At 39.4% G+C, this 23,413-nt stretch overlaps 1 protein-coding gene across 8 annotated transcripts in view; it reads right to left on the reverse strand.

The window, feature by feature from the left end:
* Positions 1-23,413, reverse strand: part of LOC111580727 (catenin delta-2-like) — a 191,691-nt gene that overhangs the window by 100,560 nt on the left and 67,718 nt on the right. For 6 of the 8 annotated variants that reach the window (XM_055014457.1, XM_055014463.1, XM_055014456.1 and 3 more), the window contains one exon: positions 6,838-6,950. In XM_055014457.1, the coding sequence (XP_054870432.1) occupies positions 6,838-6,950 (113 nt within the window). Of the gene's footprint in view, positions 1-6,837; positions 6,951-11,338; positions 11,472-11,668; positions 11,869-23,413 lie in introns of those variants that run through there. The other 2 variants (XM_055014461.1, XM_055014462.1) reach the window with 2 other exon arrangements.

Here is a 23,413-nt window from a genome sequence, read left to right on the forward strand (position 1 = left end):
GAGATGTAAAAAAAATGGAGGTGCAACAATAGGGCGAAGACAAAAACACTTCAATGATACAGGAGTTGGCAAGAAAAAAGCTTGTCCAGCTTGCAGACAGCTCAAGAATTTGCATGTTTAATTAGTTTTTTGCAGACAAGGTTGTGAAATATGTGAAGCACTTGTTGCACTTATCAATGAAATACTGAAAGCAGTTTGGTTATAAAAATGGACTAAAGGCACAGAAAATAATTTTAACTGTTGACGCCACCATCAGCTCAAAATGGGGTTAAGGGACAAGTATGATACAACAGTGCTCCAGTGGTGAATATCTATAATACAACCATAATCATAATACAGGGGGTCCTCGGTTTACGACGTCATCAACCTACGGCGTTTCATCGTTACTTCAGAACTGGTTACGAGGAACTAGCGGACGAACATATCGTCACGCAGTGCTATAAGGCAGCTTTGTTTATATTCACCGGTTGTACACCACCTTGGATTGTGCTACATTCGCTAACTTTTTTCCCTTCACTATGGCTCCCAAGCGTAAGTCAGACTCTCAGCCAATCAGAGGTGAGCTAACTACCAAACCGAACAATAAACCTGAAACATCAACAACAATTTAAGTTCTTTACAATATTCTGTTATCTTCTTATAATATGACTCATACATGCATGAAAGCCATTGGTGTCCATGACTTTTTCTCAGCTGTTGCTTGTGCTGCAGCTAATGGCTTTGTTTACATTTTTGCCGGAGTTCAGACTTTTGGCAAAAATCAACTTACGTTAATCCCTAGAAACGGAACTCTGATGTAAGTCGAGGGCTCCCTGTATACTTAATGATAAATCTTAATGTTAAATCTCGAACTGAACAATAAACATTGAAACCTCAACATCGACAACAATGTCAGTCCGTTACAATAGTCTGTTACCTTCTTGTAAAATGACTCATACATGCATGAAAGTCATTGGTATTCATGACTTTTCTGAAGAACTGATCAATATTGTGATGCACGTAACGGCTTTGTTAACATTTTCATCAGAGTTCCGACTCGTGGCGAAAAATAACTTTGGTAGATCAGAAGGAACAGAATTCCAACGTAAGTCAAGGACCCCTTTTATTATGCAATATCTTCTGCTCTTGTTCCATCCAAGGCCACAAGACCTGACAAAGTATCGTTGACATTTGTGGTGGAACGGTCTTTCAACTGATGAGGCAACATATATCACGCACTTCTTTGTGCAAACTACAACATTGTCTCGGCTTGACTGATAGAGCAACACACACACACACACACACACACACACACACACACACACACACACACACACACAGAGGATTTGTGCTTTTTAAAGTGATAAAGCAGCAGCATATGCCCGGGCACACACTGTGACCTGTGGTGACTGATTAATACCGGAAACAAAGGCAGAACTGAAGAACTCATTAGCACCTCTGAAAGTCTTTATCTTCCACAACACAACAGGACCAGATTCCTGAACTGCCAGCTCCCCCACAGCCACATGGCCGCTCTCGACACTCATTCATATTTCAGTTTTTCTCTGGTGTAACCTGACTATCTGTAGACACGTTTCCATTACAGGGACTCCGTCGCTTGTTCTTTAATAGACGTATCAAAGCTAAATACTCAAGACAAAGAAGGTCAACCAACAGGGCGTCTAACTTTATGTCGCTAGAAAAAATTGGTGTACGCTTCACATAATAATTGGTTTTTGGGAATGCCCTTCTTGTGACACACACAAAAAAAACCTTCATTTTCAGTATTTCTGGCCTCTCCTCAACTTCTCAAACGCGAAGTTAATCCAGGACAAACCCAGAAAAGGCTACACTGAACACAAACGCACACTCTGGTCCTCTATTGTTTTGTTCCTTTCTATCTATCGCAGGCATCAGCCAAGGCGTCTGAAAATGCCACCCAACCATTGTATTCTCCCCGGTCATATCACTGATGGTCATATTATATCTACTGTGCCTCAGTCTATGAACTTGTGGTTTATCTGGGTGCAGAAACTAGAGCTGCTGCTTTGGGAAAGACAATAAAACAGTCTGTCTGGGATTGATTCGTCAAAGAAATACAGCTTGCTAGCTCGAACACTTCCACACATTTTGATGATAATACAGATTAACTGGATTTGGGCAGAATTATCCTCCAAATTATACATTTAATGTGCTATTTAATTGGGTTTATGAGAGAAAGTAATTGAGTTGAAAATTCTTGGCCATTTGGAAAATTATGAGAAGAGATGATACAACTAATATGTTGTCTGACAAAATAACACCAAAAGCTTGCCTCTTTCTAGCCTCTCTCTTCAGCAATGAGCTAAATCTTTCGTTCCATAGTTGTTTCCAATGTCAAGATCATTGTCAAAGCTGAGGCAGGCAGTAGTTTCTTGTCATCACTGGAAAAAAAAGTCATAACTTTTAAGCATATTGTAATTTAAACTAGACTTCTGTACCTCCTCTTTGCTCTGGTTTCAAGCTTTAGAAAGCCTAGTCCATGATGGGAACCAATGACAAGTCTATGCAGTGCAAGTGTGTGTGCATGTCCCTTCAGATGGTTTTGCAGTTGAAGTTTCTGCTCCAACATTGTCAACGGCTGCATTAAAAGGCAAAGCAACCCAAAAAAAGAACACAAAAAGAGAGACTATAAGAGTCTGACAATAAACGCAATTAAGCCTGTCAACATCAGCAAAGTATACTCATAGAAGTGGAGTTAAATCCAGTAATTACTATATTCCAGGCTTGCTGTTCTTCCGATGGAGAGGTAAGTTTTCATTTCCCTGTAATATCTAAATGTAGCTATTAAGTAGATTTATGTGCCAGCTTAATGTTTTTTATCCATAATTCTGCCTACCCCAGCTTTAATTAACATAATGTTTTGCAAACATAACAAGAGGATGTACAATATATTACTACTATATAAAGGTTTTTACCAAGAATATGGGTGTAGGTCATGCCAGACAGTCCAGGAAAAAATAGTAACATAATGTTGCAATAGTTAAGAATAGTCAGCATTGTAGGAGTAATATAGCTTCCTGTAAAAAGATTTTTTTTGTACAAATAAACATTTGTATGGTAGACTTATCCCCCCGTTTGTGCTACTGTTGATTTAGTTTTACTTCTACTGAGCTACTTAAGATGAATTTAAGCTCATGTCGTATCAATATGCGTCGCCACGAAATGCTACCAAGACAAATTCCCGTCTCTGAATTGTGGCTGCCGATTACATGTTGGCCCTTCTGTTCTCCAGGACAAGCAGTGATGAATAAAACTATTCAGAACAGCAGCAATACTAATGTTTCAGAGGTAATTGAACAATAAATCCCAAACGCTTTAGGCACCACAAAACCTCCAGCATATTGCTCTGTTGGACTTGTGTGTTTTGCCAAACCATTTGTCCATTTAGTAATTACCGCCAAGTCAAACGAAGTGAATGGCCTGTAAAAAGCAATGGAAGACAGTGTAATCCACAGGACCGCTCACTAAATAATACACCCATCTAATCCAGTTAGCGAGACGGCAGCATTTACTCCATCCATGTGCAGCTGGATGACGAAGTGGAAGTTGTGTTTTTTTGTTCTCGGCACCTCTTCCATCCCATGTTGCTGCTGCTTTAAATCAAGGCGTTTAATGCAGTCGTGTGACAGGAGCCAAGTGCACGTACCGGTTAATTAGACCGGTGAATGAATCGCTTTTTAGACCGTCTTCCTGCTCTTTGTTGGTCCAGCCCTCAAATTGAAATGAGAATTACAATACAGGCAGATGAGTAATTAGTTTGAGACGGACGGAATTCCCGCTCGCTTAACGAAATCAAAGGGAAGAAAAGATGATGGATTGCGTGCGTCTATATTTGTGCATGTACGGGAGAGGGCGTGAGACAGAGAAATGGAGACAGAGGCTTTAATCGTGTTACTCTGTCCTGAGAGGAAGGCTAAGTGTATTACCACTATTGTGTCAGGAGTGGCGTTCTCGTGGTGGGACTGGTGTGGAATGTGTAGAATGTGTTCTTGAGGCTGAGAGCAAAAACGAGGCTCAGGTCCAAACTCAATCAGCAGCAGATAATCTGACAGTCGCTCCACATTGTGTACAGTTTTCTCCTTCTTATCATTAAGGGGGAAAAAAAGAGCGAGTCTCCGAGCAGCACAATAGACGGCTGTGACAGCTGCACACTGTTTGATTTCTTGCTTTTGTGAAAAGCAGTTGCCGTTTTTAATGAACAGAAACACAGTTACATTTGCAGAGACGAGGATTTGTTTTCTGTGCCATCAGACTTGAGCCAAAATTCATTTAAACTACAATAAGCGGCTGCTTTGATCAACCTAATGGTGACAGAGTTGGCATGATAGCAGTGGAAAATAATGCAGATTTGTTGTCTCTGGTGCAATGGGAATGAGCACTTTTGATTTTTCACAGTTCATGTTAACATGTGTCTCATAACCACTTATATTATCGTCTATATGCGACACATTATAAGGGACAATCTTCGATTATTCATCAGGTCACGTACTACTCCTAAAATTAAGTGTAAATTTAGCATTTCTGTCAGGTTCAATTCCATCCAAGGATCAATTTCTCTCAGATCTCTTAGCTCAAAGGTGCCATGTGTAGTTCATGTGCATTTAGAAGCTTCAGGGGGGCAATTTGATCCCATCAATAAACGTTACAGCGAGACTCTGGCTGCAAATACATTTAAGTTAATGAAGGCTGATGTTACCATTCTTAAGCTTTGAATGTACTATTTTTAAATAATGACTGTGGACTGAGCAACATGTGTTTGCTCCATGTCTTTGTCGCCTCCCTGTTGTTATTTCGTACATTAATTTGAACAGCCAAAAGAGTGCTAATAATAGTGAATGCTGATAACAGCCAACAGGTGTTTTTAAAACTGGGTCAGCTAAAGTGAACATATCTCCCAGAATTAAGTTGAATACAAACGGTTAATTAAAGTATCTCCTGTTGTGCAGTTAAAGAAATTAAACAAGTACACTGTACATTTTTTTGTAGTTAAAGCTGCTTGGAAAGCAAAAAAACTCATCAGTTGCTAGAAATTCTAGATTGTAGAAGGCTGTTAGTCAAAATACAATAAAATTATGCACAGCAGGGATTTCTAATCAGTAATGTTCGCAAGCTTAATAATATGATAACTCTGCATAGAACATTTAAAGCTGCACCAATCAATATTTTCATGATAGAGATGGATGAAATAACTGGGGGCGATATGAAAGGGGTCATATGTGGTGACAAACCCACAAAGGTTTTCACCCTATTCTGCAGAGCACTGCGGACTGTTTTACCATCTTTGGGCTTTTTTGTTTCAGTTTTGCAGCCTGCAGCTTTAATACTGTTTTCCCTCACTTTCAGTATCATTTCAAGCTGCAAAAGGCAGACTTATTTTGGCAAAACTAATTTGATAAAATGCAGTATATGCTAACTATCCAAGCACTGAATAGCAAAGTTGGTGACTAAGCATTTAAATGTTAAAAAAGCTGTGAAGACGAAAGCAGAGCTAAAAGGGGAATACATAACATCAATATAAAGTAAATATTGGACTTAGGAATGTGTCTGCTAACATGTTGGCCAAAACTAGGTGATAATACTATATGTCAGTGCTTATTTTCTTCTTCCGCAAGAAAATATTTTTTATTAACGTTGCTTTAAATAGGGCTGTAAGTTAGGCTAAGTGTGACAAACTAGCTAGGTAGCACTGTCTGAAACAATTGTCTGGACTATTTCAAAGATGCAATGAGATTTAAGAACAGATGAAGGTAACAAGTCTCTTCATCTCTTCACCCACTCAATTCGGACATTATCAGCTCATTAAATGGCTGATCATTTCCATACAAATGGGCCAGTGGGGAACTCTTTCACCTTCTAGTAGGCTCGGTAGGCCGTTATTACCCCGTTAAATGGTGATGTAGATGCATTGTTACACCCAGACAAACAAAAGTCCTATCTTCAGCCAGTCTTATAGTGATATATCTTGATTTAAGTCAGTTTAGTCACCAAAACAATTTAAGTATCCTGGCGCTACGATTACTACATGTTACAAAGCTCCATTTTTTAATGGAAAATACAATATTGAAATTACTTACTACTTATCAGTGATCAGACTAGATGATAAAGTGCCTCATTTACCTACTAGACTATGAAGGAGGTCCATACTGCCTCACATGTATGGCAACGATATATCCTGATTATGGACCATTCAGTGGGTTGACAATGGGTATTATAATTATGCATCAAAAACATAGCAGCATTTACTTATTACCTCTGAATTTTTACTCTTTGATCGCATTATAGCCCACCAGAATCCTCAAATTACCAGTTGGTTTTGAAACACAACGTACAGCAATGACAAATAAACTGGAGGACCACAATGTAACTCTGCCAAAGCTGGCAAACGGGGGAAAAAAAACTTGGTAAATAAATGTTGCAGCTCAACCAAGTGACCACTGTAGTACAAGAGACAGACCAGAATCTGCTGCACCAGAGGAACGTGATGACATTGCTCTGTCGGCGTGCCAAAAGCAAAAACAACACAGTAGTTGGACTGTGGTTTCCAGCACACAGATGAATCCTGGACACAAATCAAGGAGCATTCGTCTAATGTGACCAGCTGTAAAGCCAGTCACCTGCAAGAGCACAGCTGACATGCAGGTAGAGTGTACAGAAGAGGATCTGACAGGTGTTAGACACACAAACACACACACACACACACACACACACACACACACACACACACACACACACACACACACACACACACACACACACACACACACACACACACACACACACACACACACACACACACACACACACACACACACACACCTGATGCTAGTCATGCTTCCGGTCTCAGAGCCAAGCTTGCATCTCTCCAGCTGACTGGCAACAATCTGTCGTTCGGCTTCCAGCTCCCTGGTCAGACGTTCAAACTGCAACTCCTGGAGAGAGAGAGAGAGAGAGAGAGAGAGAGAGAGAGAGAGAGAGAGAGAGAGAGAGAGAGAGAGAGAGAGAGAGAGAGAGAGGGAGGGACAGAATGTGTCAAAACAATCTGTCTATTTATTTACTGTTACATTTACAGTCATCCTGAACATTATTTTGGCTCCGTTGTCCCTGACACATTTTTTAATTGTTGTGAAATGGACTCTGCAGTCTGTGGTGGGAAAACAGGCCAGATATCACAGTGTCTGCCAGTTTCCCGCTGCCAGATAGTCACACAGAATAGTTTGACATGTTGCAAAACTGTGACACCAAACTAAAGCCATCTCAAATGTGACATTTGCTGCTCTCCCACGGAGAAACACGAGCAACAGATGAAGCTTCGGGGGGAAGAATTCTCTTGTTTTTGTTGATATTTTTAACATAAAGTTTAAAGTTCAGATGAAAGAATTAGTCATCCAAATACAGACACTGTATGGATTTATATCCCACTGTTCCCATGTGCTGGTTGATATGAATATGAAATAATACTATTCACAAAATACCATCTGACTGGTCAGTTCTGCAGCACAACAACAACCCAAACACACAGTCATAACGAGCTATCTTCAGTAACAAGAAGAACAAGGAGCCCTGAAGCAGATGGTCTGGCCCCCACAGAGCGTCATGGAGTCAGTCTGGGATTACATGAAGAGACAGAAGACACTAAGACAGACTAAATTCACACGTGAACTGTGGTAAGATCTCCAAGATGCTTGGAACAGCCTGTCTGCCAAGAAAAAAAATAAAAACTCTGCACATGTACCTCGGAGAACTGGTGATGCTGTGAAAGCAAACGGTTGCCTCATGAGCAAATTTCCATCCAAATTTTGTGCAAACTTTAAACACAAATGCAAATGAGCGTGCGTTTTTTTTTTTTTAATCCACCGCCACTATGTGAATATTAGCAAGTGAGATAAACAGCTGGTGACACTAATTCTCCAGTTGAGTAGCATTAAACCAGTGCAGAGGAAGATCGCAACAAGGTGATGTAATTTATAGAGCTTCAGTCACGCTTCCGTTAAAACGATGGTGAAAGCACGTTGGGCGTAACTGCGTTTGTTTCATGTTTGAATTCGAGAAATTTTCATCTCTCCGGCAGAACGGAAGCATGTTTAATCCAATGCTTCGTGAGTGACTCGACTAAGTCGACACACTTTTAGATACAAATAACACACTTGTGCATTCATTCTTTTTGTATCCTGAATCTTGCTCTTGTTTTTTCTGTGAGAAATACTTGCGTCAGTTTCCAAGTCTGACTTCTCAAACACTCTTAACTACACAAACTAAACTTGTACATTTCTCATTTCATGTCATTTCAGCATGATAAATATGACAACAGCAAGTTTAATTGTGTCAGTAGTCACAGGAATGTTTGAAAATATAATTAAAATCTGTCATGTAGGAATATGAATAGCCAAAAAAAAGAGAAATCTTAAGTCAAAAGCAGATTATCTGTCCATTATTTGTTTGACAAGGTTGGAAACTTTAGTCATATCTATCTAAATCAGTGGCTGGCGCAACAAGCTCTCATAAATCACTTGTTTGATGCCATTTAAGAACAAATCTGCCCATATGGCTGGTTCGTGCAAGCAGCCCATTGTTTTTATGCTTCATTTATGTGTGATAAATAACCACTAATTAGCTGATTCACAAACAAACCAGCAGCTGATTATAGGAGTTGTGTCTGCTGCTGCGATCATTATAGCTGATTAAACAAGACTGATTTTACCAATTTGTTTCAAAAAAGCAAACAAACGAAAAAATCAAATCAATCCAATTGGTTTGTTTCAAAACAAGAGGCGAACACATGGCACCTAGAAACCAAAGCACTGGTTCCAGAGGTATGATTTAGATCTCAAAAGGGCTTTCTGACAACTTTCTGGTCGGCTTCCAGACAATGAAAGTGACAGAATTACAATAAGTCGTGTCAAACCAGGGGATAGGATCAATCACCGTTCGCAAGGCAGCATTTGAATAAAAGGCAGAGAGATCCAAACATGTGAAAAAACACGAAGACAGTGACGAAAAAAGTGACGTGCCATAACCATAAGAAAAACAAGACCTGGCAACCTTCCACAAGAGATAGGTGCTAAAGACAGGAAGCTTGTGTCCATCTTACTGGCAGCAAGTAAGAAGGTCAAAACCGGTAAATGGCTGCAACAACAGGCTCCCTTGATTGATGATTGGATTGATATTGTTTATGACATACAAAATGGAAAGACTGACATATTTTCTCAAAGTTCACTAAGACGTTTTTGCCAGTATATGGTTTAAGTGGACTGTATATATAGCTCCCAGAAGAGTAGATTTTATATGATATATACTACGTTTTCAACTCAAATATACACCTTCCTCCCTATAGTTCTGTTGGTTTTACCAGACAGATTCTTTAATGAAGGATAATACATAAGTTTTCAGATACTTAAGTGTTGGCCTGTTCTCTTTTTTCTTCTACTTTTGTTTTTGTATATGAAAGACAACAAGTGATAACAAGGAGGATAACCTTAATGGGGTATTTCTGTAGGGCCAATATATAATTGAGGGACTTCTGAAGTCCATGGGATATAGCTTGCATACCTTTTTATTAAAAATTAATGTTTTTTATGTTCATTATGATCATGTCTTTACAAATTCCATAATTATTTATTATGGAAACAATAATTTATTAATAAAAAATGATTGGATATCACTAAAATGTCACCTAAATAACCGTCCCAATTTAATAACAACCAATTCTAATTAGCTAAACAATAATAAAATGAGCTTATTCAAAAATTGTTTTGATTGTGTTCTTTTTATTAAGTTGAGATAATCATGACAGATATTTCTTTTTTGGCAATATAGTAAATTTTATGTCAATTATGATACCTGTCTACTATGTTACAAATTGTCCCACAACTATATATTGACCCTGTTATTATTTACACTTATTATCTTCTGAAATGTCTTTACTTTTCTTTTTTCAGTGTTTAATTTGATTCCTTCAAGAATACCTGGCTTGTGTATTTGCACTTGTGACATGGTTGGAATGTGTCCTGTAATGCTCTGGATACCAATAAAAAATAAATTTAAAAAACAAGACCCTCTGACAAATCCACCACTCACACAATAACCGTGCGAGACAAAACGCCCTGCGGGAGCTTCCTGCCAAATTAAGCTACATACATTCAGCAAGAAAATGCATGTCATTAAAAAAAAGCCTGTTTGCACAACAACCTTGTAATAGCTTTAACATTTGAAATGACCTCAAAATAAGTAAGCGGGAACATTAATGCTATTCACAGCGTTTCGCCCGATGCATATTTTCTGGCTACGACTACTGATGGAGAGCAGAGTGCTGGTCCGTGGGAGCTTAAATGATGCCTCAGGCAACTCCAGGCTTCCCACCATAATGATACAATTTAATTATAATGAATCATTAATGTAATAAGTTAACAAATCTCATTGCAAATGTCACTGTAATTACACACCGTCTTCTCTTTTTAACTGACTAGACAAAGATGTGGAAACACGTCTGCGATACACAGATACGCACACATACACAACCACACTGGATTTTGAACTGCACTTTTGAAGACACACAACTTGCACAAATCAATGATGTGTCATATAGTGGATATACAGACAGCGCCAGGGTTATATAAGGCTTCCCCCACTGATTTCATGATGCCTTCAAGTGCTTTGTGCAGCTGCCAAATGTCATACATGTTCCGCAGCAAAACAGTAAATGTAGCTTCGGCAGAGTGAAGAATATTGCAGCGAAGTGTGTTGATGTTAACATGCACGCAGCTGCAATGTCTTACAAGTGTGAGCATCATTAAACAGCAGACTCATCCCTGTTTACACAACTTTGATGATACATGGATGTGTTTACACTGCACTGAGGATAAAAATATAGCTGCTTCACAGAAACGGTAAGAAAAAAACCTGAAAAAATCACCTGTGCTGAGCTGGTTGTATCCACTGAACTGATAATAAATCATACCTGAGATGGAGAAAAATAAAAGTCAACATATTTTAGTAGGTTAAAATCAATCATCACAGCGTTTGTTGAAGTTTTTAGCAAGAAGCCAATCACCCGCCTGAGGCACATTGATGTGCACAGTGTGTATGATCTAATCACTTAAAGGCTAATTTGAAGATAAAAGCCGTAATCCTCTGATGCCAATACAAACCAGCCACCGGCTCCAGAAACACCAGAGAGCTGCATTTTCTTATTTACATCTCAAACACGGCAGCGTGCAAGAAAACTACATGCTCTCCCCTGTGTGATCTGACTTTTTTTTTTATGCAGCCAAATCGATCTAAACACCTTAATCAGCTGATGTAAGGAAAAGAAGAAACCTACTTCGAGGCAGCAGATGAAGGAAAAAAGATGAAAAGTGCAGTTTTGTTGTTCGCCTTGGAGCTCAACTAACTGGCTTGACGGCGAGCCATGAGAATTCGGATGCAAGTCTTCTTAAAAACAGTGGAACAAAAGGGATCTCTCCCTCCTTTTTTGTCCCCCCCTCTTCAACTGCCCCTTCGATCTCTGCTCCCTCCAATTCAGGGCTGACAGAAAGACACCTGTTGCTGCAGAGCAAGAGGCAGCGATCACGATGGAATCTATCCTGGTGAATAAAAATGCTGGTAAAAAAATTGCGAAAAGAAGAGGAAGGCAAACAGTGATGGCACGTACCTTCACAAGGACCATACTTCACAGAGACACAAAAGTGCACAAAGTATCCCACATTTCTTTGCTCCCCTCTGGTCAGAAAAGCAACAACAACGCTACTCCAAACACTCATCTGTCCTGGGTCAGCAAGTGATGGACAAACAGCAAGAAAGACAGAGAGAGAAAAGAAAGAGAGGGAGAGAGACTACAAGTGTCACTTGAGCTAACTGCGACTCCCCCTCTCGCTCTGTCTCTCTTTTCTCCCAGCCTCCTCGGGGGCCGTGGAGCGCACACACAAACACACACCGTGTTCACTGAGGCACAAAGGTCCCCATGGCAACGGAGCATTTAGAAGCCCCGTGGCATTATTTATGCAACGTTGCATCACAATGGGCCCTCCCACCGCCCGACCCTGCCAAAAAAGCCCGCCTGCTCGCCACTCACTCTCTGCCTCTCTCTCTCGTCCTCTCTCTCTCTCTTCGACCAGACCATCTGCACCTCCCTCCCCTCCCTCCGTCCTCCCATCCCTCATCCACCATCACTGAAAAGCAAGGAGGGATTTTTGGAGGGGATGGAAGGGAAGCAGGATGCCTACACACAGACATGCCTACACACTGTGTTCTGCCTCAGTGAAATTCTATGGGCTGAGACGGGATGTGAGGAGCGAACAGAAAAAGCACATTTAAGATGGACTGGCTCAAAAATATATATATACACATTTGGCCTTTGAAAAGATGTAGCATGTCAGTACATTTTTTTAGGCCAAGCAGCTGCTATTATCTGCACAGACTGACAATGTGCACACAACAGAAGTTTTCATGCCTTTGCAATATATGAGGGTACTGTAGCCCTTCATCTGGGAAGTGATCATATTTGATAACTTCCTCGCTCATTAAATATGGCGTTGCTCCTGCATCACAGTGGTTTTCACCCAGCCAATCAGCAAAGATCACTCTCCGTTACAGCACAGTACATCGTGGCATTTGACCAATCAGCTGAGGCCTGGAACGTATCAAACTTTCTCTTTTCTCCGAAGTCGGAAAAAGATGTTCTTGCGGCTCAGTCAAGGCTGATGCTGAATGTCTTAATTAATTGTCTTTATATTGTTTGGATTTGGCTGTCATATTCTGCTTTTTTGCGCAATAATTCTAAGCCTGCAGCTTCTGTGATAGCTACAGAAATAAAAACAGTGCATATAAAAAGTGGCATTAGCCTAGTTTAGCCTACCAGCCAATTTGCTATTGGTTCACACTGTCACCATCTGCTGGACAGGACCTTTGGAACCGGAGGTGCTAATGTGGTATTGGCACAGTTTGTCCTAGGAGGCTACTGTACTCTGACCTAATGTGAACAGGAGGAAGCTGAATAACACTTTCATGCATTCCAAATCTCATATTTTTTCAGTTTCCTTTCAGTAGATAAGTGCTACAGCTACACTTACAAAATACATACTGTTGCATGCGGTATGCATACAGCAGAGACGTACTATTTTGTCACAACATTGCAACCATTGCAAACTTTTACTGTCTTGCTCATATATCCGTCACAGTCTGTAATGTGAACTCACCTGTTTGGATACTCTAAGTGGCTCGAGCTTGTCAATGAATCAAAACAATGTGACGTGTGTGATGTATACTCCGAGTCCAAATGATCAAAAAAGCATGCTGGCTTGCAAACTGGATGTAGCAGGACATGCTGGTATTTCTGATATACTGCATTTGACATATGTATCAGGACAGTCTAAATCATTTTCTGACATACTGTGTAGTATGGTGATAAAGCTATAGGATATTATTTCCTACAAGAGTCGAAGGAGAAGAATTTTATAGTGCAAGCAGTCTAAACAGCCTCCTTTGTCTGAAGTCTTGATGAGATTTCAGTGAATCCCATTGTTTTATTGGGTTTGTATTATATGAATCACTGTGTTGATTTAATGTGTAAGAGATGGCTGGAATGAAGAAAACAGCAAAAAAAAATACTCAAAAGATGGATTTGGTAGTTAGTTTCATACCAAAATACATTATATGAATATATATTAAGTCATTTAAAAGACAAAAATTAATTTGGTAACTTAAAATATTGAATACTCATAATTTATTATGTTTACTGACATAAATGAAGCATTTTTGCTAGTTTGGTGTTCCATATGGGCCTACTATTGAATGATGATAGCCACAATAACAGTCCCTTCGTATTTTATATTATGCTGTAAAGGTTTACTCTTAAAGTTCACACAACTACTTCATAGAGTTCAAGTTTTTCTGAACACTGATATGAGAATTTGAACGTTTAACCAAAGGCAAACTGCTCTAATGTAGAGCTAAACAGCCAAATAGACCAACATGGAGGATGCCAATGTGTTAGCTGTGTTACTACCAACTTTTATCTCGCAATTCTGTGCCACAGAAACTTGGACCACAAAAGAGGGATGTTTTGCTGTTTAAATAGTTGTATTATTCTCTGATAATTGACTGAGCAGCCTTGCTTGCATATTTTAAGCTAGTTTGGTGGCTAGCTGGTGTTAGCATGTACCAGAATAGCTCTCATTGTAGAAGTTAGCTTGCTAGCTACAGCAAGTTTGCTGATTTGCGGCCTTAGAATGCATGTAGACTTACATTTACCTACTTCTCTGCTTTACCTTATAGTAAAAGGTCATTAAACAACTACTCTAGGTCTCCACATGACAGACAGGTACAAACATGTCTTACCCATATAAGTTCGAATTCTTCTGAATCCATGTCTTCCAAACAAACAAGGGTCGGTTACGTCTTAAAGTACTAAAAAGTCCTGTGGAAATGTCTTCAGCCACTCTTTTTGTTGTTCGTGTTTTCCTTTATCTAATTGTCTGCCTCCCCTCCTCTCTGAATGACAACAACTAAACCACTCACTCCAGCAAATACATTGTGCCCATGCAAAGCTCCAGTCTACAGTCATTTCTTTATTCAAATTTGGATTGGTTCAGTTTACTTGGCTGCTCGGAGTCAGGCTGGCTGCCCACAAGTTTAATCGCACAGATAAAAGGAGTGTTTGACCAAAACTGCATGGATCAGTTTGATCCACTCAGTGTTTCAGTCTGAAACTCCCAGCATAAGAGCAAATAATGTGAGTACTGGTTCTTATTCCATTTCATTTACCTCACATATTGTATATATCTGGCCTCCTTTGCAGATGTCATTTTTAATATTGTTTTGTTATATATGTACATTTGATTTTATTATTGAATGTTGATATTTTATTTCGTATTGCTTCTTGTTGTGCACCGTCCAGCGGAAGCAATTTATATTTTCGTCATGCCATGTATGATGACAACAAAGCCATTCTAATTCTAATTCTAATTCTACACAGCACCTCTGAACATGTATGTATGTGCTTGTGAATGTCTACACACAAAATAAATGTGTTTGCAAGTTTTTACTACAAATCCTATATGCTTAACAATGTACCCAAACCATTTTCAAATGAGATAACAAAATGTTTGTTTTTTTCTTGGTGTTCCAGGGATACGTTGATGTCCATTTATTTCTATGTCATACAAATTACGCTATCAGACTGTGAAACATGCTGTATTATCTGTTCCCAATGAGCATCAGGTGACTATTATCAATGTGTCCACTTCTGGTGAAGCAGTTTAAAAGACAAAAATGATTATTGCACTTCCAGAAAGAAAGGAGAATGATTTTTTTTTAAATGGTCAGTGACACAGCTGAGGTTGAGAGATCCTGTTTTTCTTTTGTCCACAGCATAGACTTCACAAAGGCTGAAACCTACATTTCCAATGACGCAGTAAGTAGCATTGCTTTATTTATAGATTGTATATAATAGATGAACACAGCCTCTGAGTTTGAAAAATGAAGCCAATGTGGAGGCGCATTAAGCCTGGTGGCAAAAAGACATCCAATTATATATGAGCCTACTTCTTGATTTGGTATCTTAGTAAACATTTTCCAAATTTGTTTCAGGCCTCAATCACTAGTTTCAGGATTTTTTAAATACTGCATGATGTTCTAAAAATTATAGTCCCATTGGAGTAAAACATATCATGAAGCAGGATATCTTTTAGGGTGTTGGTAATATGTGAGTGATTGGTCGCTACTGTGCACAATGTCAAAGTCAAGGCCTAAAAACATCCACAAACCAATGGATGATGTCATGGTTGCTACACACATCTTATATATACAGTTAATAAAATAAAAAGTTAACAAACCCCCTGTCCTTTTACCTTTATGACTTCATAAGTTTGTAATACAAATTTTCACAGGGGCCTCCAGAGATGTGGATTTAATTTATCAATCAATCACCTGCTGATCCTGATACATTTCATCTTGTTAATAAAGCATACTCACTATGCTACAACTGCATCAGGCCTCTCATTCCTTTCAAATAAGCCTCTGTTCTTGGCATCATCAATTTCACAAGATGTTGGAAATTCTTCTGACATTGTACTCCATGTTGACATGATTGCATCACATCATTTCTGCAGATTTGTCAGCGACGCATTTGTGTTGACAATCTCCCATTCTACCACATCCCAGAGGAGTTCTACTGGATTCAGATGTGTTGACCGAGGAGGCCACTGAGGTCAACAGAACACACTGTCATGGAACCAGTTTGAAACAAGTTTTGCATTGTGACATGGTGCATTATCCTGCTGGAAGTATCCATTAAAGGATGGTAAACTGTGGCCCTAAAGCTACAATACTCTGATTGTCTGTAGCATCCAAATCATGATTGTTGGTATTACAGCGCCCAAGTGTTCAAGACATCATCACCATTGTCATCACACCACCAGCAGCAGCCTGGCTCTATGGATTCAGGCTGTCAACTAAACAGCTACATTTTTCTATCTTAACTGTCAGGTTTGATGAGTCCGTGTCCATTGCAGCTTCAGATTTCTATTCTTGGCTGATAGGACTGGAACCTGAGATGATCTTCTGCTGTAGCCCATCCCCCTTGAGGTTGGAGGTGTTGCTTTTTCTGAGCTGTAAAGAGTAACTATCTGCGTTACCATAGCTTTTAAGTCAGCGCCAACCCATCTGATCATCCTCTTCTAACCTTTTTCCTCCACAAGGTCTTTCTGTGGGAAGTTACTGCTTCTCACTGGATGTTTTTTGTTTTACAAGTAAACTCCAGAGACTGTTGTGGTGAAAATCCCAGAAGATTAACAGTTTCAAGCCAGCCTGTCTGCCACCAGCCAAAGCCGGTGAGATCACATGTCCCCTCCCGTTCTGATGTTTAAACATTAACTGAAGCTCTTGACCTGTATCTGTAGGATTTTATGTACCGCTCCACTGCTGCCAAATAATTGACTGATTGGAGCTCTGATTAAGTGAGTTTAGTTAGTACTGATGGTTTAAAAACAAGCCTCACTAGGGCTGGATTAGCAACTGGGCAGTCCCGGATTTACCCCACTTCATTTAGGTCTACATAATATGATTAATCCAAAATACTGTCAGCTGTGTCAATGTCTTAAAGACCTAAAATTGCTTGTTTTTTCTGTAAGTAATTAACAGACAGACTGAAAACATCCAACAATGGCATGTCAATGTATTGAAATTGCCTTTTTGGTTTAATTGACAGTCAAAAAACTAAGAATACTGAGTTTACCATCACAGGAAACTATGAAACTAGCAAATCTTCAAATCGCTGAAGCTGGTTTTAGTGAATTTTGGCCATTTTTGCTAAAAGATCATCAAATTATTGTTAATTAACTTCATGTCATTAGGTAAATAAGTAATTAAAAGGTTCCTCAGTGTCTGGGGAAATAATGAAACTACCATATATCAAGCACCCAACAATCTAGTCACTGGCCTCATTAATTTACATACATGGTCATTGTCATTTTCTCTATACTTTCAGCTTAATATTACATTTTATAGGAATGTAATTGTTTCTTCCATTGTTATACCAGAGGCAGGCCCTTAAGGACTGACAACAGATAGTACTAGAGCCGTTGTATTGATAGAAAGAAACACTAACTGGCTGGTGACAACAACATATTGCTGTGCCTTTGTGTGTGTGTGTTTGTGTGAGAGTTAAACCGAGCCAGTAATCATAGCTTGATAAGCAATTAAGAGAAAAGGACAACAATTAACTATATCTTAATGAGCAGGTTCTACAATCAAGTGCTTGTCAACTGATTGCATTACTAAAGATTCGGCTCCAATCTGAGTCTCCTAATGGAGCCAGAGGGAAGACAGACAGGGAGTTAGTGTGCAGCCACTAGCTTAAAGGACCACGCTGGCCCCTGAAAACCCCATTAAAGCAATTAGTAAAGTAAAATAAATGACTGTAGGACAGTGGTGGCTGTCTCCCCGTCTCTCTCCAGTGTAAAGTGGTCTAATTGTGCCCCGTGGTGTCCGCCTGGCATTTAGATGTTTTCAGACAGGGGGTTCTGTTCGATGGGAAAATGTCATGGTGGCTGCAGAAGCAACGACTGCTGCTGTCTGGAGCTGTTGTTTTAGGGCGGAAAATTATTAGGTACATCCAGTTGGTTACAAAGTTGTCCCGGAGGCCAAGGGAAACAAGCCAACAAGGGAAGGTGTGGTGTGATAGAAAAGATCGCGACCGGGCGAGCAGCGAGGAAGACGTATAAACGGGATAAAGAAGAGGGAAACTGCAGAGATGGGGACAACAGATTCCAGGAGATTTAGCGCTCTGTGGATAGTACTTAAATGTTCATCCCAAACCAGACAGATTTGTCTTGTTTTCCGATAACTGTGGCGGGTTTAATTCCTCTCCGCACCACTGTTTCTGTTTCCCACCCCCTCCTCATGAGCAACAGCACTGCCAATGGCTTTAAGCACATGGTTAGGGATGTAAATTATGAGCAACTGTAAAATATTCAGGGGGCTTATTGTGCTGTGAAACAGGAGGAACTCTTCAGCCGCCATCAAGGTAAAATAGTTTATTCAGACTGCAGGGCAAATGAAAACCTCAAGGATATTGAAAGCTCACAGCCGTGACATGAGGTAAACATCTAAAGGCTAAGAGTTCTCGGGAGTTTTCTTGACATTGCTGCTTTGATCACACTGAAACACCTTGTGGCCTTGTTATTTTGGTCGCAGGTTATTGCCTGATGCTGGGAGGTTTGCCAATCACACGTTCTGCGTTTCTTTTTCAAAAAACACACTGTATCTTCAGATTTAAAGGTGGAAGCATGAATAGCTTTACCTGATAATAGCTCGGCCTTGGTTTCAGCAAATACATTCAAGAACAAAATGAAGCACAAAAAATGGACAAGATCGCAACAGGCCTTTCTTTATCAGCTTTCTTGATTGAGCTCCTGTTGAAAATTGTCAGCCATGGCCCATGTAGTTTTCCAATTCTAGAGTCACCATCTTCCAGTGAAAACAACTCCAAGTGTTGTTGCTCCACTTGTTTTATTGAGGAAACTTTGAGAGCTAAGTTGTGTGGACAAGAACTTACAGAGGATACAGAGCTGAAATGGTTAGTCAAGTAACCAAATAGTCCATTCAGACTGTGTTACACAACTCTACTCAAACAAAACAAGACATTTGAATATGTCATCTTGAGTTTAAAAGTTGTTAATGTGCTAAAGACAGTTCATTATTGAGGAGATCAGTGGGAATAATAGTGATTAGTTTCTGTCATATCTGCACATAGTTCCAGTTAACTGGAGATGATGGTGGATCATATGAGCCTGACTGACAACTGTCACGACCTGCAAGTCTTATTATTATATTATTATGGTATTAAAGGAAAATTTCAGACTCTATCCAGATGAGGAACTCAGCTTTATCAAAAATAATCCCCACTTAAAATTTGCTGGAGATGTGTGAGGACCCTCGGATCCATGTTAACTGAAGTGACAATAATTTGGACTTTTTAAATTGAGTGTGATCCCCTAACAATCACGAGGGTAATTTACAGGCCCTGATGTCTCCATATTGTGAGAAAGAACAACTTTTAAAAGGTAAGACTATGGCTTCCTCCCGCATTTTCCAAATGCACGGCAGAAATAATGCGAAAAGCTGTTAAATTTAGAGTAATATGAGCAGAACCACTAAAGTAGCTGATGTCGGGAATCACTGACAGCCAAAATAAATCACAATAATTTAGATTTTAATCAGTCATGTGTAATCAATGAGTAGTTGGGATTCCACCAAACTGGATATTTGGTTTTCTCAGAGAGATACGTAGTCTCACACTAAAATGTATGATAGCTACACTGGTATACAGGGCAAAATGTTTGAGTTTCACAATAAAGGCTATAAAATTGTAAGATTCCTACATTTCTTTTCGTGCATTCTTTTCTATTGTTAAGTTTCTTTCACGAAAAGAGGAATAACGTCGGCATACTGAGACAAGATGTGTGGAAGTGGCACAAACTACTGGAAAATGTGGTTTAAGTCACTGTTTATTGTCATTTTTAGCCACTGTTGACTTTCGTTTTTAGTTGCTGTTCGCTTCTGTTTATGCTGCAAAACTACCTGGCTGAGTTTGGGAACTACAATTACTTAAATACACTTGTAAAAGTGTAAACAACAATGCTCCTGCACCTAAAGCAGCTTCTAAAACAATATAAGCATCTTAATAATTTACAGGCTTTTTTTGTACAACTGACACATTTTGCACTGTGAATTAGTTGAGCCATAACACACTTTTTTTATTTGTGACACTGCAGAAGAAGCTCAAGTATCTTTGGAGGAAGTCTTACATTTATTTCTACCAGTTTGGTTTGTTTAAAGGTAAAGTTCAGATCCGTAAAGGTAAAGTGGTCTTCGCCTGTATACTTTTGGCTCCTTCGAATCAAATAAACTTCAATAAAAATAAAATAAAACATATAAGTCAAAGAGTAAATACGCAGTGAGGATACTGCAGCGGACCTTTGAGTTTATCTGAGCTTCAGCCGTGATCCCAAATGCAAACTGAGCGCTACATACTGTGTTCAACCTGCCAGGTTTGGACTCCATGTACTCTAACAATTGACAAAGTACAAAGCATTCTAGTGTATGGGGGCTTATGAGACTATCTGTATAATTCAAAGTTTCTCTCATACCAGACTTATTTGTTGATAACAGCTTGCACACACCCAGTGCACCACACTGCTACAAAGGCAGACAAAAAACAACAAAATTATCAGGAAAAAAACAACTAATTATTTATGTGCTTACTTTTTTTTCCCAGTGATGTTAGCGAAATGAATATAGCACAGAAGACACACTTTGATCAAGGAGGGTTGTTAATATGCACTTTCAGTAAATGTACGAGAGACGAGCTTTTACTCCAGACAATGTGAGATCAGACAGAAGAGCAACTGGAGACCGCTCAATTAGATCTGAAGAACTTCTCCAGAAAGTTTCAGACCCCTTGTGGTCTACGCTCTGGTGCTGAATCATGTAGTCTCTCTTTTGTTGCTTCAGCTTTGCCCACTGAGCTGAAGACGAGCTCCAGGCTGTGACTGGACACTCAATAAAATTCATGTCAGGGCAGTTTTGGGTTGTGAATTATCATTTTGTAGGATGGCAAAGGCCTCTGACTGACTTCCGCTGACATCCTAACCTGAACCAGTTTTGACATTCTCACTGTAAGTCTGGTCTAATTAGTTTTGCTGGCCTTGCTGAAAACAAAAAAAGAAAATCAGCTGCATGCTCAGTTCAGTTTTGCTTAAATTCTTCAACCAGTATGCCTTTTGGCTCAGTCTTTTACTTAATCATATGTCATTTTTTTAAGTTGGACTACTTATTTTATGAGTAGCCATGCTTCAACATCATCAGTTATTGTGTTTATCTGTTAAAAAAGTCATTAAAATGTTGGTGAATGATGAGAATTTGTCAGTAAACCTTGGTGTATGACTTCTATCTAACATTAGAAAAGGGGGAAGGATAAGTATCTGGAAAAGTGAGGATATATTGTAAAGAAAAGTAGGAAGAGAAGTTGTCATGCAAAAATAATTGAATTTTAATGGCACAATAATTCACTTTAATACAGATAAAGACAACATAATTGGAAGGTCGTTGGTCCAAGGTTTTAAATATCAGTGCTTTAAAAGAGATTTTATTTTACTGGTAATATGAAAGTATAGAACATTTGATGTTGCTGTTCAAGTTCTGAATCAGTTTGAGACCTTGGTATAGAAATACTTGAAGCTTTGACGTAAAATCAGGCTTAATGTTTAACGATTCTCTTATACATATACTAGAATACAACCTTTGAATGTGACTGGTCTGTATGTGTGGAAGCAGAGGTGGGAAATGCAGAAAAAGGAGAAAAATAGGACTGATAGAATGCAATCCTCCGTGCTCACTAATGAATGAGCTGAAATCCCAGCTCAGTCCATGCTGCTGCAACGTTCCTCATTTGCCTCTAATAAAATAATCAGCATCCACCGCCAGACTTATGCTCATCAAATATCAAGTTTGGTATCTTTTCCTTCTCACTGTCAGCCATCTGCTCATCCTTCTGCATAATACAGCATACCACGAGTCAAGTCTGGAGCGCTGGACTCGCACATTCACACACACGCACACACACACACGCACACACACACACACACACACACACACACACATACACACACACACACACACACACACACACACACACACACTGCCAATCCCCAGTTACCAACTTTTTTCTCTGTGGCCAGTAACAGGGAGAAAGGTTTACCTGCCAAATGTAAAAGCCTCATGGCCATTCCTGGGCCTACCCACAATGCACAGCTCCGTCTCCCCCGTCACTGTACTCCACCTCAAGCTACAACCACTAAGAAACGGGGGGAAAAAAATAGACATATGCACAAAAAATATACCTTACACGCACTCAAAATGCCAAGAATTAGCAGACTTAGCAGCAGGGTCAAACCAAAAACACAGGAGTAAAAGTGTAAGAAATGGATTAAACTGGGTGTTTATCTGTATATATTTCTATATTAGACACACGTCTGACTAAATATCTCACTAATGTCAACTGCAGTAGTGACCCAGAGTAAAGTTGCTCCATTAGTTTGTTCAAAAAAGCTTCGTTCACAACTCCTCCACCGTGTAGTACTTCCTCACTGTGTGCGAACCAGACTAGGAGGCTGTTAACATTTGGGGAAACATTTGCTGTCACCCTAAAAGCCTTTTTTCTTGTAATGTATAAACTAAAAATATGAAAAAGCATGGAAGCTAAGCAGCCTAACAAGGTTAAGTTAGAATGAAGTACAAGTCGGCTCTTACACTTTCCTGACCATACCAGGAATAACTGCATAACTACACTGAAATTAAAGAACAGAGTTTGTACATGAATCATCTCCTGGTAACAAAGCTGATAGAACATGTGGCGTTTAGCATAGATGTGTTAAGAGAACTTGAAACGGCATTACTACTCAGCCTGTTAGTCCAATTAGTCCCATAGAGCATCACATCTACAAAAAACACGTCTTTAAAACTGCTGAAAACCTTGAACTGAAAGCAAGGTTGACTATTGCTCCCTGTGTTATACATTTTTAATCAATGGAAGTGAGGAGAGTGAATCTAGAAAAGGGGCTTTTACATGTGTAATGTTCTCTCAATACACACTCGTGGAAAAAATGATTAGACCACCCTTGTTTTCTTCAATTTCTTGTTCATATTAATGCCTAACTTTGATATACAGACATGGGTTTTTAGGGGTTAAGTCAATGACCGCAGAGGGACTTTCACATCATAAAGTAAAAAAAAGATGAGTCACTGGGTAGACACAGTGAGTCATCTCTTGTCTACCTGTCTGAAAATATGGAGCCTTTGTTAAAAAAATAATTACGATTTTTATCCCACTACTGCTGAA

This window comes from Amphiprion ocellaris, chromosome 10 (assembly GCF_022539595.1).
Source record: "Amphiprion ocellaris isolate individual 3 ecotype Okinawa chromosome 10, ASM2253959v1, whole genome shotgun sequence".
NCBI lineage: Eukaryota > Metazoa > Chordata > Actinopteri > Pomacentridae > Amphiprion > Amphiprion ocellaris.